This window comes from Coregonus clupeaformis, unplaced genomic scaffold (assembly GCF_020615455.1).
Source record: "Coregonus clupeaformis isolate EN_2021a unplaced genomic scaffold, ASM2061545v1 scaf0105, whole genome shotgun sequence".
Taxonomy (NCBI): Eukaryota; Metazoa; Chordata; class Actinopteri; order Salmoniformes; family Salmonidae; genus Coregonus; species Coregonus clupeaformis.
This window is the reverse complement of record NW_025533560.1, coordinates 532,501-548,350: the sequence shown is the minus strand read 5'-3', so window position 1 is coordinate 548,350 and position 15,850 is coordinate 532,501. Positions and strand designations below refer to the sequence as shown.

Genomic DNA, 15,850 nt, shown 5'->3' with positions numbered 1-15,850 from the left:
TTAGCGTAGCAGGTTAGGAGAATTAGCGTAGCAGGTTGGGAGAGTTAGATAAAATTACTTTAGACTTCAATTTGACAAAAGCTGTATCCCATCTAGACATGACCATATATTTTGTTGCGCTTGAGTAGACACCATTTTGTATGGAATTTGTTTAGTTTTCGTCGTCGTCGTCGAACCCCCCCCAATATCTGTGTATAACGGTATGTTCTTAAATCATGTTAAACTGTTAGAGGAGATCAGTGGAAATAAAAATGTGAAAATAGTATTTCTACATCCGGAGAGTCCTGCAGCATTCTTTGGTTTTGTTATGGCTGCCTCAGTAAATTCTAATATATTAGAAGTAGGGAGTAAATTGTTACAAAACAAGGCCATGTTGACTTCATTCATATATTCTATATATCAGATAATCTTTATTCATTTGGTTACCATTATTAGACAGTGAATTATGTTAAGACTAACGTCTCTTACAAATTAGCCCTGAGTTACAAAGATTCACACGTCAAATATGAAATAACAAACGAATACAAAACACTATTCTAGAAAACAAACACATTATTCAGTAAATACTGTGTTAGCCACCAGGGGGCGCTGTTGTATTGGCTTTGACTGGTGGGCGTGTTGGCCCCACACGGACAATATTTATATATTTCAGTTATTTTTAAAATATACATTTTGTTTTAGCAAAGCATCTGTAATCTACTACCATCGATGAGACATAATTTATGGTGCCAAGGCGTCCACCATATTTGTTCAAGTACAGTGGATGGGACACGGTGCAATCTGTAGAATATTATATACAATGGGATGGTGTACCTAATAAACTGGCCTGTAGAATATTCCAAATACTGAACAAATAAGTCAGGAGTCCAGGTTTAAAGGAACTGCCTTTATTGGATGTTAAGCGTTGACTCAACTTAGAGCTGGGACATTGTCTCTTATGACAAGAAGCCTGCAACCAGCCATATCGAATAAAATAAAATGCAATACTCTGTTTTTAGTTTATATATATATATATATATATATATATAAATGGCAATAAGCTTGACTTGTAATCCGTGCATGCTTGCTACAATAGAATGCCTACTATATGTGAGAGCATCACACACATTGACACGAATGCACGCTCAGTACACACACACACACGCTCATTACACACACACGCTCAGTACACACACACACACACACGCTCAGTACACACACACACACGCTCAGGACACACACACACGCTCAGTACACACACACACACACACACGCTCAGTACACACACACACGCTCAGTACACACAAACGCTCAGTACACACACACACGCTCAGTACACACACGCTCAGTACACACACACACACGCTCAGTACACACACACTCAGTACACACACACACGCTCAGTACACACACACACACGCTCAGTACACACCTCTACCCACTAGCCATCTGACATTAGGGAACTCTCTCTCCATGCCTCAGGGACCCAAAAGTCCCGGCACTTCATTAACTCTAAAAGTCTTTATTTAAAATATTGTATTTGGCCTTTACTACTGTAGCCCATAGAAACTAATTCAATAACACATTCATAAATGGCAAAACAGACAAAACATAAATCATAGGGAGAAGGTTCTGAAGTTTCTCTAGGATAGAAGAAAGCTCAGGAACTATTTTTGTTTTTTGGACACATATTTAACCCCTTTTTTGGGGGGGGGCACATTCATTTAAAAAAAGTGGTACCAGTTACATTTTTACATTTACATTTTAGTCATTTAGCAGACGCTCTTATCCAGAGCTAGTTAGTTAGTTAGTGCATACATAATTTTTTTCATACCCACTGTGGGAATCGAACCCACAACCCTGGCGTTGCAAATGCCATGCTCTATCAACTGAGCTACATCCCTGTTACCTTCAGACAAGTCCCGTGACACTTGTGTGTGTGTGTGGGGGGGGGTCATAGAGCAAGATGGAGAACACCATCATGTTGAAGAGATTCTCCCCTTTCCATGGTGGGGTCACATTAGATGGAGAACACCATGTTTGTGAGAGTCTCATCATTCCATAGTTTGTATGCCAAACCGTTGTTCACTACAGAAGTTTTAAGTGAGAAGACCGGTTTTCGGGATGTCTCATAGTCTGACAAACACCGCTCTAGCTCTGTCACCTTTCACCACAGAGGGGGGGAAAAAACATATCTCTAGCTTAAACTGACGTTTTTTTATGTTTTTAAAAAAAAATTATGTTACTAGATTGACGCATGGGTGCATCAATAGACTCTTAAGGATTCATTAAGGGGGAATTCAACCCGAGTTAAGCACGCAGAAATTGAACAGAATTCCCTTTTTTATGGACTATTCGTTTGGGGTGGAGATCTAATAAATGAGATATAGATGGTAGAGTCAGTAACCTGCTGGTTCCAAGTGGAAAAAGCATCTTTCTTTTTTTTCCTGATATAAATAACAGCATTCTCCATGCACTGTCATTTATAAATTGATAAGAGCTAGGTACATTAGTAATCAATTTGGAGAAGGGGATTGCAGATATAAATTACACTTGTTTTAGATCTATTTTACCTTATAACCCTTGGAGAATTTGCTGAATTTAAGTTGTACTGCCTTTTAAATTGCAGGGATGGGCACTCTAGAATGTCTTAATTATAGGATACCCTGACGTTCTCTGTTTCCTATTTCTGTCATGATAAATATTAATCACTATCAGTAGCAACCGTCGGTAGGTCTAATTACAACACATATTCAACTGCCAATTTACTGTTAGTTCCCTTCAGTTGGTATAGTCTACATTCATCATTCCATATAATTACATTGTTTAGTTAACCTTCATTTGCTTCCTGTGTAAACGCCGTCACGGCCGTGTGGTTGTTTGCTGAGGATTATCAGTAACAGTTGATAATATAAAAACACACGTAGGCTAATTAAATGGTTACGGAGCGGAGCTTAGGCCAAGCGGTAACAGTTTGAACCCGACGCATGGCGCGCTACTTGGCCGTGTCGTCACACAGTTCCATTAGTTAGTGCAGGCAATAGACGAGGGTACAGCCTACCGTTGGACACTATTCTCCCTATTATAATTCTATGTACACTAATCTTCCAACAGCACCACGGGTTAAAGAACTGAGTGTGGCAATTTTCAGAATCAATCAAACTACCGTTTTCTAACTTTTGTGTGTAAAATGTTCTCCAAACCTGTTTTTTTATGATTCATAAATACTTTCCTAAACTTAAATAATTTACAAGATCAGAGTATTTTATTTTTTTAAATATAGCAATTGGTGCTGAAAAGGAGATTAATATGTGTATTTACATGGCTTTCTTTCATTAATCCCCACTATTCTGAACCCTCCACAATAAAATCGGTTGGCCAGCAAGTGGGAGGTTTTCAGCGGTTGAATTACATTTATTCAGAGCACGCTAGGTAGCCACACCTGCAGAGTTACGAAACTAAATAAGTTAAGTCTAATACCAAATACTGGGAAATGCGCAGGAAAGGAGTAAATTCTGAATCGACCCCTAAGTGAGTATACACACACACTGACACACACACACACACACACACTGACACACACACACACACACACATATATATATATACACACGCACACAAATATACACTCCCGGTCAAACGTTTTAGAACACCTGCTCATTCCAGGGTTTTTCTTTATTTTTTACTATTTTCTACATTGTAGAATAATAGTGAAGACATCAAAACTATGAAATAACACATATGGAATCACGTAGTCACACATATGGAATCACGTAGTCACACATATGGAATCACGTAGTCACACATATGGAATCACGTAGTCACACATATGGAATCACGTAGTAACACATATGTAATCACGTAGTCACACATATGGAATCACGTAGTCACACATATGGAATCACGTAGTCACACATGGAATCACGTAGTCACACATATGGAATCACGTAGTAACACATATGGAATCACGTAGTCACACATGGAATCACGTAGTCACACATATGGAATCACGTAGTCACACATATGGAATCACGTAGTCACACATATGGAATCACGTAGTCACACATATGGAATCACGTAGTCACACATATGGAATCACGTAGTCACACATATGGAATCACGTAGTCACACATATGGAATCACGTAGTCACACATATGGAATCACGTAGTCACACATGGAATCACGTAGTAACACATATGGAATCACGTAGTCACACATATGGAATCACGTAGTCACACATATGGAATCACGTAGTCACACATGGAATCACGTAGTCACACATATGGAATCACGTAGTCACACATATGGAATCACGTAGTCACACATATGGAATCACGTAGTCACACATATGGAATCACGTAGTAACACATATGGAATCACGTAGTCACACATATGGAATCACGTAGTCACACATATGGAATCACGTAGTAACACATATGGAATCACGTAGTCACACATATGGAATCACGTGAAGAAAATAGTAAAAATAAAGAAAAACCCTTGAATGAGTAGGTGTGTCCAAACGTTTGACTGGTACTGTATACACACACACACTGACACACACACGAACACTAACATACACACACACACACACACACATACACATATATATATATATATATATATATACACACACGAACACTACACATACACACACACACACACACACACATATATATATATATATATATATATATATATATATATATATATATATATATATATATATACACACACACACGAACACTAACATACACACACACTCTGACACACACACAGCAGGCAGCGTTACGGTGTATTCAACAGATTGGGATAGACTGCAGCGGTATGTAGTGTACAATATTATACTGTTACCAAGTACACTATCTGTAGTGTAGTTCTAATTAGTCACACGTTAAAGCCTCTTTAGTGTCCAAGCAGTGGTTCAGTGGAGGATAAATGCAGTTTTGCAAGCGTAATATAATAATAATAATAATAATATTTATTGCGGAACATTTTTTGAAAATATAAGGAGCGTTACTTAACTCACCACGAAAGGCGATCACCGTTTAAGCATATATATATTTTTTACCACTACATCACTGGTTACAAATACATGAGTTGTTCCCACTGCAGCATAGATAGATATACAATGTATTTCCAAGACATGCATTTGAGTGATTTCTCTTTCTAAACGTGTCTGAGAGAGTGAGTCTGTGTGTGTGTGTGTGTGTGTGTGTGTCTGTATGTGTGTGTGTGTGTGTGTGTCTGAGAGAGTGTGTGTGTGTGTCTGTGTGTGTGTGTGTGTGTCTGTGTCTGAGAGAGTGAGTCTTGTAGCCAGGTCTCTTCCGAGTAGCGGAGTTGGCACAGGCCAGTAGGGTTGGCACAGGCCAGTAGGGTTGGCACAGGCCAGTAGGGTTGGGTCCCAAATGGCATCCTGTTCCCTATCTAGTGCACTACCGTTGACCAGGGCCCATAGGGATCTGGTAGAAGGTAGTGCTCCATATAGGGAACAGGGCTTTCATAGGGCTTTGGTCAAAAGTAGTGCACTGTGCAGGAAATAGGGGGCCATTTGGGAGGCATCTTAGGAGGAGAGTAGTTCAGAGCCCTGGGAACAGCAGTAGCAGTAGTTAGACATCCGGGGCGGTAGCAGTGATGGTTCCTCTAGCAGGAGTCCAAGGCCTGACAGATCTGAGCAAACACCTCTTCAGGAGGCCTCTCTGCATCAATCTGGGGGAAAACACATGAAAACAAACGAAGATCAGGATTCAATGCAAGGCTTGTTATATAGCAATGTGTTAGACAGCCAACAATGCACCTTTTAACCTCTGGAAATATAGGGCAACATTTTAGATTTCCACCTAAACAGACCTAAAAGTATTAATTTTTCATGAGATGGCCATAAACAATAACTGTTAATGTTTCATAGTTTTAGAAAGGTCTGGAACTCACCTTCTGGTCAAAATAGTTATAAATTGCTGAGGTGTACTCACTTTTGAGGACACACGCTCAAATACATAGTACAAATATTATGAAAATATGAAGAAAATAATATGATTTATTTTCCTATTCAACAAAAGTGGGGCAATAGGGCTTGAAATGATTGAAATCCTTTCTAAATATAGTAACAATCAAAATATAAATGACTTACTATAAGATTTCATATTTCTTATAACTGTAAAATAAATATGATCATACTTAGTGACCGTACAATATTGGCGCTATTTCATATTAACTGGTAACAGAGAATTTTCTCCTAAACGTCCACTGAGTGATTTCGTCCATCTATTAAATTATTTAGTTTTTTTTTCTTTCATTGTTGAGAGCTCTGTATCCGGCTAAGGATGACTGTGTCTCACTCTCCGTGGCCGATGTGAGCAAAACGTTTAAACACGTTAACAATCACAAGGCCGCCGGGAATACCAGGGCGTGTTCTCAAAGCATACACAGACCAGCTGGCAAGTTTCTTCACAGATATATTCAATCTATCCTAGTCTGTAATCCCAACATGTTTCAAACTGACCACTATTGTCCCTGTTCCCAAGAGCTCCGAGGTAACCTGCCTAAAAGACTATCACCCCGTAGCGCTCACATCTGTAGTTATGAAGTGCTTTGAAAGGCTGGTCATGACACACATCAACGCCATCATCCCAGACACCCTGGACCCACTCCAATTCACATACCCCCAAGAGATCTACAGATGAAGCAATCTCAATTGCACTTCACACTTCCACCTGGACAAGAGGGGAATACTGTTGATTGACTACAGTTCAGCGTTCTACACTATAGTCCCCTTCAAGCTCATCACTAAGCTAGGGACTCTGGGTCTGAACCTCTCCCTCTGCAGCTGGGTCCTGGATATCCTGATGGGCCGGGCCCAGGTGGTGAGGATAGGGCAACAACACATCCCCACACGCTGACCCTCAACACGGGGGGCCCTCAGGGGTGTGTCCTTAATCCCCTCCTGTACTCCCTGTTCACCCACGACTGCGTGGCCATGCACCACTCCAAAACCATCATCAAGTTTGCTGACGTCACAATGGTGGTAGGCCTGATCACCGACTGCAATGAGACAGCCTATAGGGAGGAGGTCAGAGACCTGGCAGTGTGGTGCCAGGACAACAACCTCTCCCTCAACGTGAGCAAGACCAAGGAGCTGACCGGACCAACAGGCTCAGAGACAGCTTCTACCCCCAAGCCATAAGACCACTAAGTAGCCAGACCCAAACTATCTGCACTGACTCTATCTTGCATTGACCCTAAGCACACTCACTAGACTATACAGTGCATTCGGAAAGTATTCAGACCCCTTGACTTTTTCAACATTTTGTTACGTTACAGCCTTATTATAAAATTGATAAAATAAAATCCTCAATCTACACACAATACCCCATAATGACAGAGCAAAAACAGGTTTTTTAGAAAATAAAAAACGGAAATATGACATTTACATAAGTATTCAGACCCTTTACTCAGTGCTTTGTTGAAGAACCTTTGGCAGCGTTTACAGCCTCGAGTCTTCTTGGGTATGACGCTACAAGCTTGGCACACCTGTATTTGGGGAGTTTCTCCCATTCTTCTCTGCAGATCCTCTCAAGCTCTGTCAGGTTGGATGGGGAGCGTTGTTGCACAGCTATTTTCAGGTCTCTCCAGAGATGTTCGATTGGGTTCAAGTCCGGGCTCTGGCTGGGCCACTCAAGGACATTCAGAGACTTGTCCCGAAGCCACTCCTGCGTTGTCTTGGCTGTGTGCTTAGGGTCGTTGTCCTGTTGGAAGGTGGACCTTCGCCCCAGTCTGAGGTCCTGAGCGCTCTGGAGCAGGTTTTCATCAAGGATCTCTCTGTACTTTGCTCCGTTCATCTTTCCCTCAATCCTAACTAGTCTCCCAGTCCCTGCCGTTGAAAAACATCCCCACAGCATGATGCTGCCACCACCATGCTTCACTGTAGGGATGGTGGCAGGTTTCCTCCAGACGTGACGCTTGGCATTTAGGTCAGAGTTCAATCTTGGTTTCATCAGACCAGAGAATCTTGTTTCTCATGGTCTGAGAGTCCTTTAGGTGCCTTTTGGCAAACTCCAAGTGGACTGTCATGTGCCTTTTACTGAGGAGTGGCTTCCATCTGGCCACTCTACCATAAAGGCCTGATTGGTGGAGTGCTGCAGAGATGGTTGTCCTTCTGGAAGGTTCTCCCATCTCCACAGAGGTACTCTAGAGCTCTGTCAGAGTGACCATCGGGTTCTTGGTCACCTCCCTGACCAAGGCCCTTCTCCCCCGAATGCTCAGTTTGGCCGGGCGGCCAGCTCTAGGAAGAGTCTTGGTGGTTCCAAACTTCACTGATGGAGGCCACTGTGGTCTTGGGGACCTTCAATGCTGCAGAAATGTTTTGGTACCCTTCCCCAAATCTGTGCCACAGGTGGACTCCAATCAAGTGGTAGAAACATCTCAAGGATGATCAATGAAAACAGGAAGCACCTGAGCTCAATTTCGACTCTCATAGCAAAGGGTCTGAATACTTACTTAAATCTTTATCTGTATTTTTTTTTTTTGTTGCTAATTTTTTATTTTATTTTTTTACTGTTTTTGCTTTGTCATTATCCGGTATTGTGTGTAGATTGCTGAGGATTTTAAAAAAACTAACATTTTTGAATAAGGCTGTAACGTAACAAAATGTTGAAAAAGTCAAGGGGTCTGAATACTTTCTGAATGCACTGTATGTACTGTCCCAAAACATTCACTACATACGCACATACACACATATACAGTGCCTTGCCAAAGTATTCATCCCCCTTGGTGTTTTTCCTATTTTGTTGCATTACAACCTGTAAATTAAATAGATTTTTATTTGGATTTCATATAATGGACATACACAAAATAGTCCAAATTGGTGAAGTGAAATGAAAAAAATAACTTGTTTAACAAAATTCTAAAAAATAAATAACGGACAAGTGGTGCGTGCATATGTATTCACCCCTTTGCTATGAAGCCCCTAAATAAGATCTGGTGCAACCAATTACCTTCAGAAGTCACATAATTAGTTAAATAAAGTCCACCTGTGTGCAATCTTAGTGTCACATGATCTCAGTATATATACACCTGTTCTGAAAGGCCCCAGAGTCTGCAACACCACTAAGCAAGGGGCACCACCAAGCACCATGAAGACCAAGGAACTCTCCAAACAGGTCAGGGACAAAGTTGTGGAGAAGTACAGATCAGGGTTGGGTTATAGAAAAATATCCGAAACTTTGAACATCCCACGGAGCACCATTAAATCCATTATTTAAAAAATTGAAAAATATGGCACCACAACAAACCTGCCAAGAGAGGGCCGCCCACCAAAACTCACGGACCAGGCAAGGAGGGCATTAATCAGAGAGGCAACAAAGAGACCATTGATAATCCTGAAGGAGCTGCAAAGCTCCACAGCGGAGATTGGAGTATCTATCCATAGGACCACTTTAAGCCATACACTCCACAGAGCTGGGCTTTACAGAAGAGTGGCCAGAAAAAAAGCCATTGCTTAAAGAAAAAAATAAGCAAACACGTTTGGTGTTCGCCAAAAGGCATGTGGGACACTCCCCAAACATATGGAAGAAGGTACTCTGGTCAGATGAAACAAAAATTGAGCTTTTTGGCCATCAAGGAAAAAGCTATGTCTGGTGCAAAACCAACACCTCTCATCACCCCGAGAACATCATACCCACAGTGAAGCATGGTGGTGGCAGCATTATGCTGTGGGGATGTTTTTCATCGGCAGGGACTGGGAAACTGGTCAGAATTGAAGAAATTATGGATGACGCTAAATACAGGGAAATTCTTGAGGAAATCCTGTTTCAGTCTTCCAGAGATTTGAGACTGGGACCGAGGTTCACCTTCCAGCAGGACAATGACCCTAAGCATACTGCTAAAGCAACACTCGAGTGGTTTAAGGGGAAACATTTACATGTCTTGGAATGGCCTAGTCAAAGCCCAGACCTCAATCCAATTGAGAATCTGTGGTATGACTTAAAGATTGCTGTACACCAGCGGAACCCATCCAACTTGAAGGAGCTGGAGAAGTTTTGCCTTGAAGAATGGGCAAAAATCCCAGTGGCTAGATGTGCCAAGCTTATAGAGACATACCCCAAGAGACTTGCATCTGTAATTGCTGCAAAAGGTGCCTCTACAAAGTATTGACTTTGGGGGGGTGAATAGTTATGCACGCTCAAGTTTTCTGTTTTTTTGTCTTATTTCATGTTTGTTTCACAAGAAAAAATATTTTGCATCTTCAAAGTGGTAGGCATGTTGTGTAAATCAAATGATACAAACCCCCCAAAAAATCAATTTTAATTCCAGGTTGTATGGCAACAAAATAGGAAAAATGCCAAGGGGGGTGAATACTTTCACAAGCCACTGTAACACACACCCGCATACCGACACAACAAACACACCTACAGTGCCTTCAGAAAGTATTCACACCCCTTGACTTCTTCCACATTTTGTTGTGTTACAGCCTGAATTTAAAATTAACTAATTTGCCAGAAAGGAAGGAAACCACTCAAGGATTTCACCATGAGGCCAATGTTGACTTAAAACAGTTACAGAGATTTTAATGGCTGTGATAGGAGAAAACTGAGGATGGATCAACAACATTGTAGTTACTCCACAATACTAACCTAAATGACAGAGTGAAAAGAAGGAAGCCTGTACAGAACACAAATATTCCAAAAACATGCATCATGTTTGCAACAAGTCACTAAAGTAATACTGCAAAAAATGTGGCAAAGCAATTAAAATATATATATATATATATATATATATATATATATTTTTAGTTGTAATTTTACCCCTTTTTCGTGATATCCAATTGGTAGTTACAATCTTGTCCCGTTGCTGCAACTCCCCTACAGACTCGGGAGAGGCGAATGACGAAAGCCATGCGTCCTCCAAAACACGACCCTGCCAAGCCATATTGCTTCTTGACACACTAATCGCTTAACCCGGAAGCCAGCCGCACCACTGTGTCGGAGGAAACACCGTCCAGCTGGCGACCGAAGCTTGGAGGCGCCAGGCCCGCCACAAGGAGTGGCAAGAGCGCGATGGGACAAGGAAATCCCAGCCGGCCAAACCCTCCCTTGTGCACCGCCTCATTGGTCTCCTGGTCACGGCCGGCTGTTTTGAGTGTTGATGTGTACGGTTTGAGTGTTGATGTGTACGGTTTGAGTGTTGATGTGTACGGGTTGAGTGTTGATGTGTACGGGTTGATGTGTACGTTTTGAGTGTTGATGTGTAAAGGTTTGAGTGTTGATGTGTACGGTTTGAGTGTTGATGTGTACGTTTTGAGTGTTGATGTGTACTGTTTGCGATAATACCTCCTTTCTCCTGAAATGTACATTTATTAGTAGTAGGTCCCTCTCTCACCAGGGCTAGAGGGAGTTCCACCAGGGCTAGAGGGAGTTCCACCAGGGCTAGAGGGAGTTCCACCAGGGCTAGAGGGAGTTCCACCAGGGCTAGAGGGAGTTCCACCAGGGCTAGAGGGAGTTCCACCAGGGCTAGAGGGAGTTCCACCAGGGCTAGAGGGGAGTTCCACCAGGGCTAGAGGAGTTCCACCAGGGCTAGAGGGAGTTTCACCAGGGCTAGAGGGAGTTCCACCAGGGCTAGAGGGAGTTTCACCAGGGCTAGAGGGAGTTTCACCAGGGCTAGAGGGAGTTTCACCAGGGCTAGAGGGAGTTCCACCAGGGCTAGAGGGAGTTCCACCAGGGCTAGAGGGAGTTCCACCAGGGCTAGAGGGAGTTCCACCAGGGCTAGAGGGAGTTCCACCAGGGCTAGAGGGAGTTCCACCAGGGCTAGAGGGAGTTCCACCAGGGCTAGAGGGAGTTCCACCAGGGCTAGAGGGAGTTCCACCAGGGCTAGAGGGAGTTTCACCAGGGCTAGAGGGAGTTTCACCAGGGCTAGAGGGAGTTCCACCAGGGCTAGAGGGAGTTTCACCAGGGCTAGAGGGAGTTTCACCAGGGCTAGAGGGAGTTCCACCAGGGCTAGAGGGAGTTCCACCAGGGCTAGAGGGAGTTCCACCATGTTTCTTATACCACTTATTTTCTTTGAAGGGAAGTGAACAAGTATACACTTTCGGATGAAGGGTAGAGAATCGGACCTTAGCACCTGACTCACCTTGTGCAGGAGCCTCCTGGTTTCGTAGTGTGATGTCACAGGTTGGCAGTTGCTGGTGAATCCCTCTACCCTCCTGCTGGTGTCTCTTGCTCTCTCCGGGAGGCAGCCTGTGGTTTGGGTGGCGGAGCGGGACAGGCCACGACACTGCAGCCTGGAGAACATAGTGTCAGGGGAACAGTCCAACAGCACCACAGCGCTGGGTTCCCCTATCTGAGACACACACACACACACACACACACACACACACACACACACACACATACACACAGGGAATAGCTGTCAGTACAGTGAGCTCCAAAAGCATTGGGACAGTGACACATTATTTGTTGTTTTGGCTCCGTACTCCATCATTTTGGAACGATACAATGATTGATACTATGAGGTTAAAGACTGTCAGCCGTTTAGAAATTACAGCGCTTTTTGTACATAATCCCCCCCATTTTAGGAGACCGAAAGTATTGGGACAAATTCTACACTTATATGTGTATTAAAGTAGTCAAAAGTTTAGTATTTGGTCCCATATTCCTAGCAAGCAATGACTACATTAAGCTTGTGACTCAACAAACTTGTTGGACGCATTTGCTGTTTGTTTTTGGTTGTGTTTCAGATTATTTTGTGCCCGATAGAAATGAATGATAAATAATGTATTGTGTCATTTTGGAGTCACTTTTATTGTAAACAAGAATATAATATATTCTACCATGATTACAGATAGTAATTTAAATAATAATATTAAATAATTATAATAATAATTCCTGAATGAATCGTGAACAATGATGAATGAGAATGTTACAGATATTTATGCCTCTGTAACATTATTATTTTATAAAGTCTGTTATGACCAAGTTTACTTTTTAAAAGAATGTCTTCGATGGGGTAATTGGTATTATCGAGAATAAATATACAAACTTTGAGAGCCGTGCCATTTCTGAAGAGGTTTATTCTACCTTTTAAGATTTATGGGAAGATAGATCCATTTAATTAGGTCTGCTTTCATATTGTTGAGTGATGGGATAAAGTTATCTATATATATGTTGTTTGTTGTCACTTATTAAGCATCTTAAGTATTTGATAATGTTTGTGGGTAACTTAAAGGATTGCTGTACATCATGAGTTATTGTTAAAAAAAATCCTATTGCCATTATTATTGTTTAACAAGGGGGAATTGAGTTTTCAATATTGGTCAGGCGTATCAGGAGATCATCTACAAATAAGTATATTCATGTTTATCAATACTGATACCTGTTACGTTTGGGTCCTGTCTTAATTCTTTCTGCAAGCGGTTCAATTGCCAGTGCAAACAGGAGAGGGGAGAGGGGACATCCCTGTCTTGTGCCCCTGTCGAAAGCAATTTCATCAGATAATGTATTATTTGTGTATATTTTTGCTTTAGGGCATTTTATATAATATTTTTTATTACATTTATTATCTCAGCTGGAAAGTTGAAAGCTTCCAAAGTTTTGAATAGAAAAGCCATTCAAGACGGTTGAAAGCCTTTTAGGCATCAACAGCCATTATTGATAAATCTATGTCTTGTTTTTATCTGAAACATGTTCTTGTATTTGTTTGTAAGTGTCTATTTTTAATAAACACTGTTTGATTGATATGTATCAAGTCTGGTAAGATTTTTGCCGTTCTATTGCTAATGAGATTTGTTATTATTTTATTGTCTCGCTTAATATTAATGAAAGTCACGTTTGCAATCATATCGCGTGAAACAATGCACATGAACACTTTCCATTATGAACCAGTCTGTGGGTGATTTAATGACACTTGTTTCTACTATTATGAGAAAAACGTGGATTATATTAATTATGTGGAATGACATGTATACCTTTGACGTGAATTTGCCCTATTCACTTCCTTTCGTTTTTTCAGCCCGGTACCAGGTTACCTTCAGACAGGTTCCGTGACATTTGTGAGGGTCATAGAGCAAAAGGGAGAACTGCATCATGTTTGGGAGAGTCTCATCTTGCCATAGAGGGGTCATATTAATGTGTATCCCAAACCGTTCGGATGCTACAGACATATTCGTGAGAAGACCAATTTTCAGGATGTCTCCTGGTCTGACAAACAGCTCTGTAGCTCTGCCATGTTTCAACGCAGATGCGGAACGCTGACCAAAAAACATATCTCTAGCTTAAACAGACGGATTATGATTTATTGTATTTATTATGTTAATTCGACTGACGCATGAGCATGGGGGGGCCTCAAGCGGAGAAATTCTCTCTCCTCCACTTTCCTCTCTCTTCCTCTCTCTCTCTCTCTCCCTCCCCCTCTCTCTCTCTTTCTCTCTCTGCCTCCCTCTCTCTCTCTTTCTCCCTCTCTCTCTCTTTCTCCCTCTCTCTCTCTCTGCCTCCCTCTCTCTCTCTCTAACCCTCCACCTCTCTCTCTCTCTCTCCCTCCACCTCTCTCTCTCCCTCCCTCTCTCTCTTTCTCCCTCTCTCTCTCTTTCTCCCTCTCTCTCTATCCCTCCACCTCTCTCTCTCTCCCCCCTCTCTCTCTCTCTCTCTCTCTCTCTTTCTTTCTCTCTCTCTCTCTGTCTCTCTCTCTCTCCCCCTCCCCCCTTCTCTCTCTCTCTCTCTCTCTCTCTTTCTCTCTCTCTCTCTTTCTCTCTCTCTCTCTCTCCCTCCCCTCTCTCTCTCTCTCTCTCTTTCTCCCTCTCTCTCTCTATCCCTCCACCTCTCTCTCTCTCCCTCCCCCTCTCTCTCTCTCTCTTTCTTTCTCTCTCTCTCTCTTTCTCTCTCTCCCCCTCCCCCCCTTCTCTCTCTCTCTCTCTCTCTTTCTCTCTCTCTCTCTCTCCCTCCCACCCATCCTTGTCTCCTGTCTCTTCCCTCCATTCTCTCTCTGTACCTTAGCTTCATATTCCAGAGCTTGTCGTAGGTCTCGGGGGAAGTTGGTTACGAGTACGCCCCTCCCGTGCCGCAGAGATAAGGTCACACACTCACATAGCAGCTCCAGCAGCGTGTCCTGGGAACACACACACACACAGACACACACATCAAAAGTCAGATGGCTGATATTGAAAGTAGTTCACATAGAATAATCAGGTAGGTAGTTGCCCTTTACAGCTGTGTTGCTAGGCAACTATACTGTACCATTTGATCAAGTCAACATCTTATAATTTCTCATCCAGCACCATGATAATACAGCCGTTTGTGGCAGAGCTAAAGCTGAGCTAGAGTTGAGCATGACATAACTGTAGTTTGTACTGTGTGTGTGAGAGACCGAGACCCCGGGGTGTTAGTTACTGTTTGTCATGGTAGAGTATCCCTAACCCTGGAGTAATGCACTGCTTGTGACCCTGCACACACACACACACACACACAGACACACACACAGACACACAGGGAACAGCTGTCAGTACAGTGAGCTCCAAAAGCATTGGGACAGTGACACATTATTTGTAGTTTTGGCTTCGTACTCCATCATTTTGGAACGATACAATGACTGAGGCACATTATGAGACACAGACAGAGACAGAGACACAGAAAGGTTCTGTATTTTCCCCCCAGGGGCCTAGGGTCAGTGATGCTAAAGGATCTGTCTCTTCCCCCCCAGGGGCCTAGGGTCAGTGATGCTAAAGGTTCTGTCTCGTCCCCCCCAGGGGCCTAGGGTCAGTGATGAGAGAAGCAGCAGCACTATCTTACATGAACTGATCTCTGTCTTTCTGTCTGAGACACAAGTTGGTTTTTGGACATGGCTGCAGGATCTGGAGAGTTGGTAGTATTTTTTTCTTTCTTTTTT

The 15,850-nt window shown here is 42.5% G+C and overlaps 1 protein-coding gene across 1 annotated transcript in view; it reads right to left on the bottom strand.

Moving 5' to 3' along the window:
- Window positions 1-4,720: 4,720 nt before the first annotated feature.
- Window positions 4,721-15,850, bottom strand: part of ak5 (adenylate kinase 5) — a 204,959-nt gene continuing 193,829 nt past the window's right edge. Inside the window, exons 12-14 of the mRNA XM_041895479.2 lie at window positions 14,957-15,073; window positions 12,104-12,313; window positions 4,721-5,689 (exon numbers count right to left, since the gene is read on the bottom strand). Coding sequence (XP_041751413.2) covers window positions 5,624-5,689; window positions 12,104-12,313; window positions 14,957-15,073 — 393 coding nt within the window. The 3' untranslated portion in view covers window positions 4,721-5,623. The remainder of the gene's footprint in view (window positions 5,690-12,103; window positions 12,314-14,956; window positions 15,074-15,850) is intronic.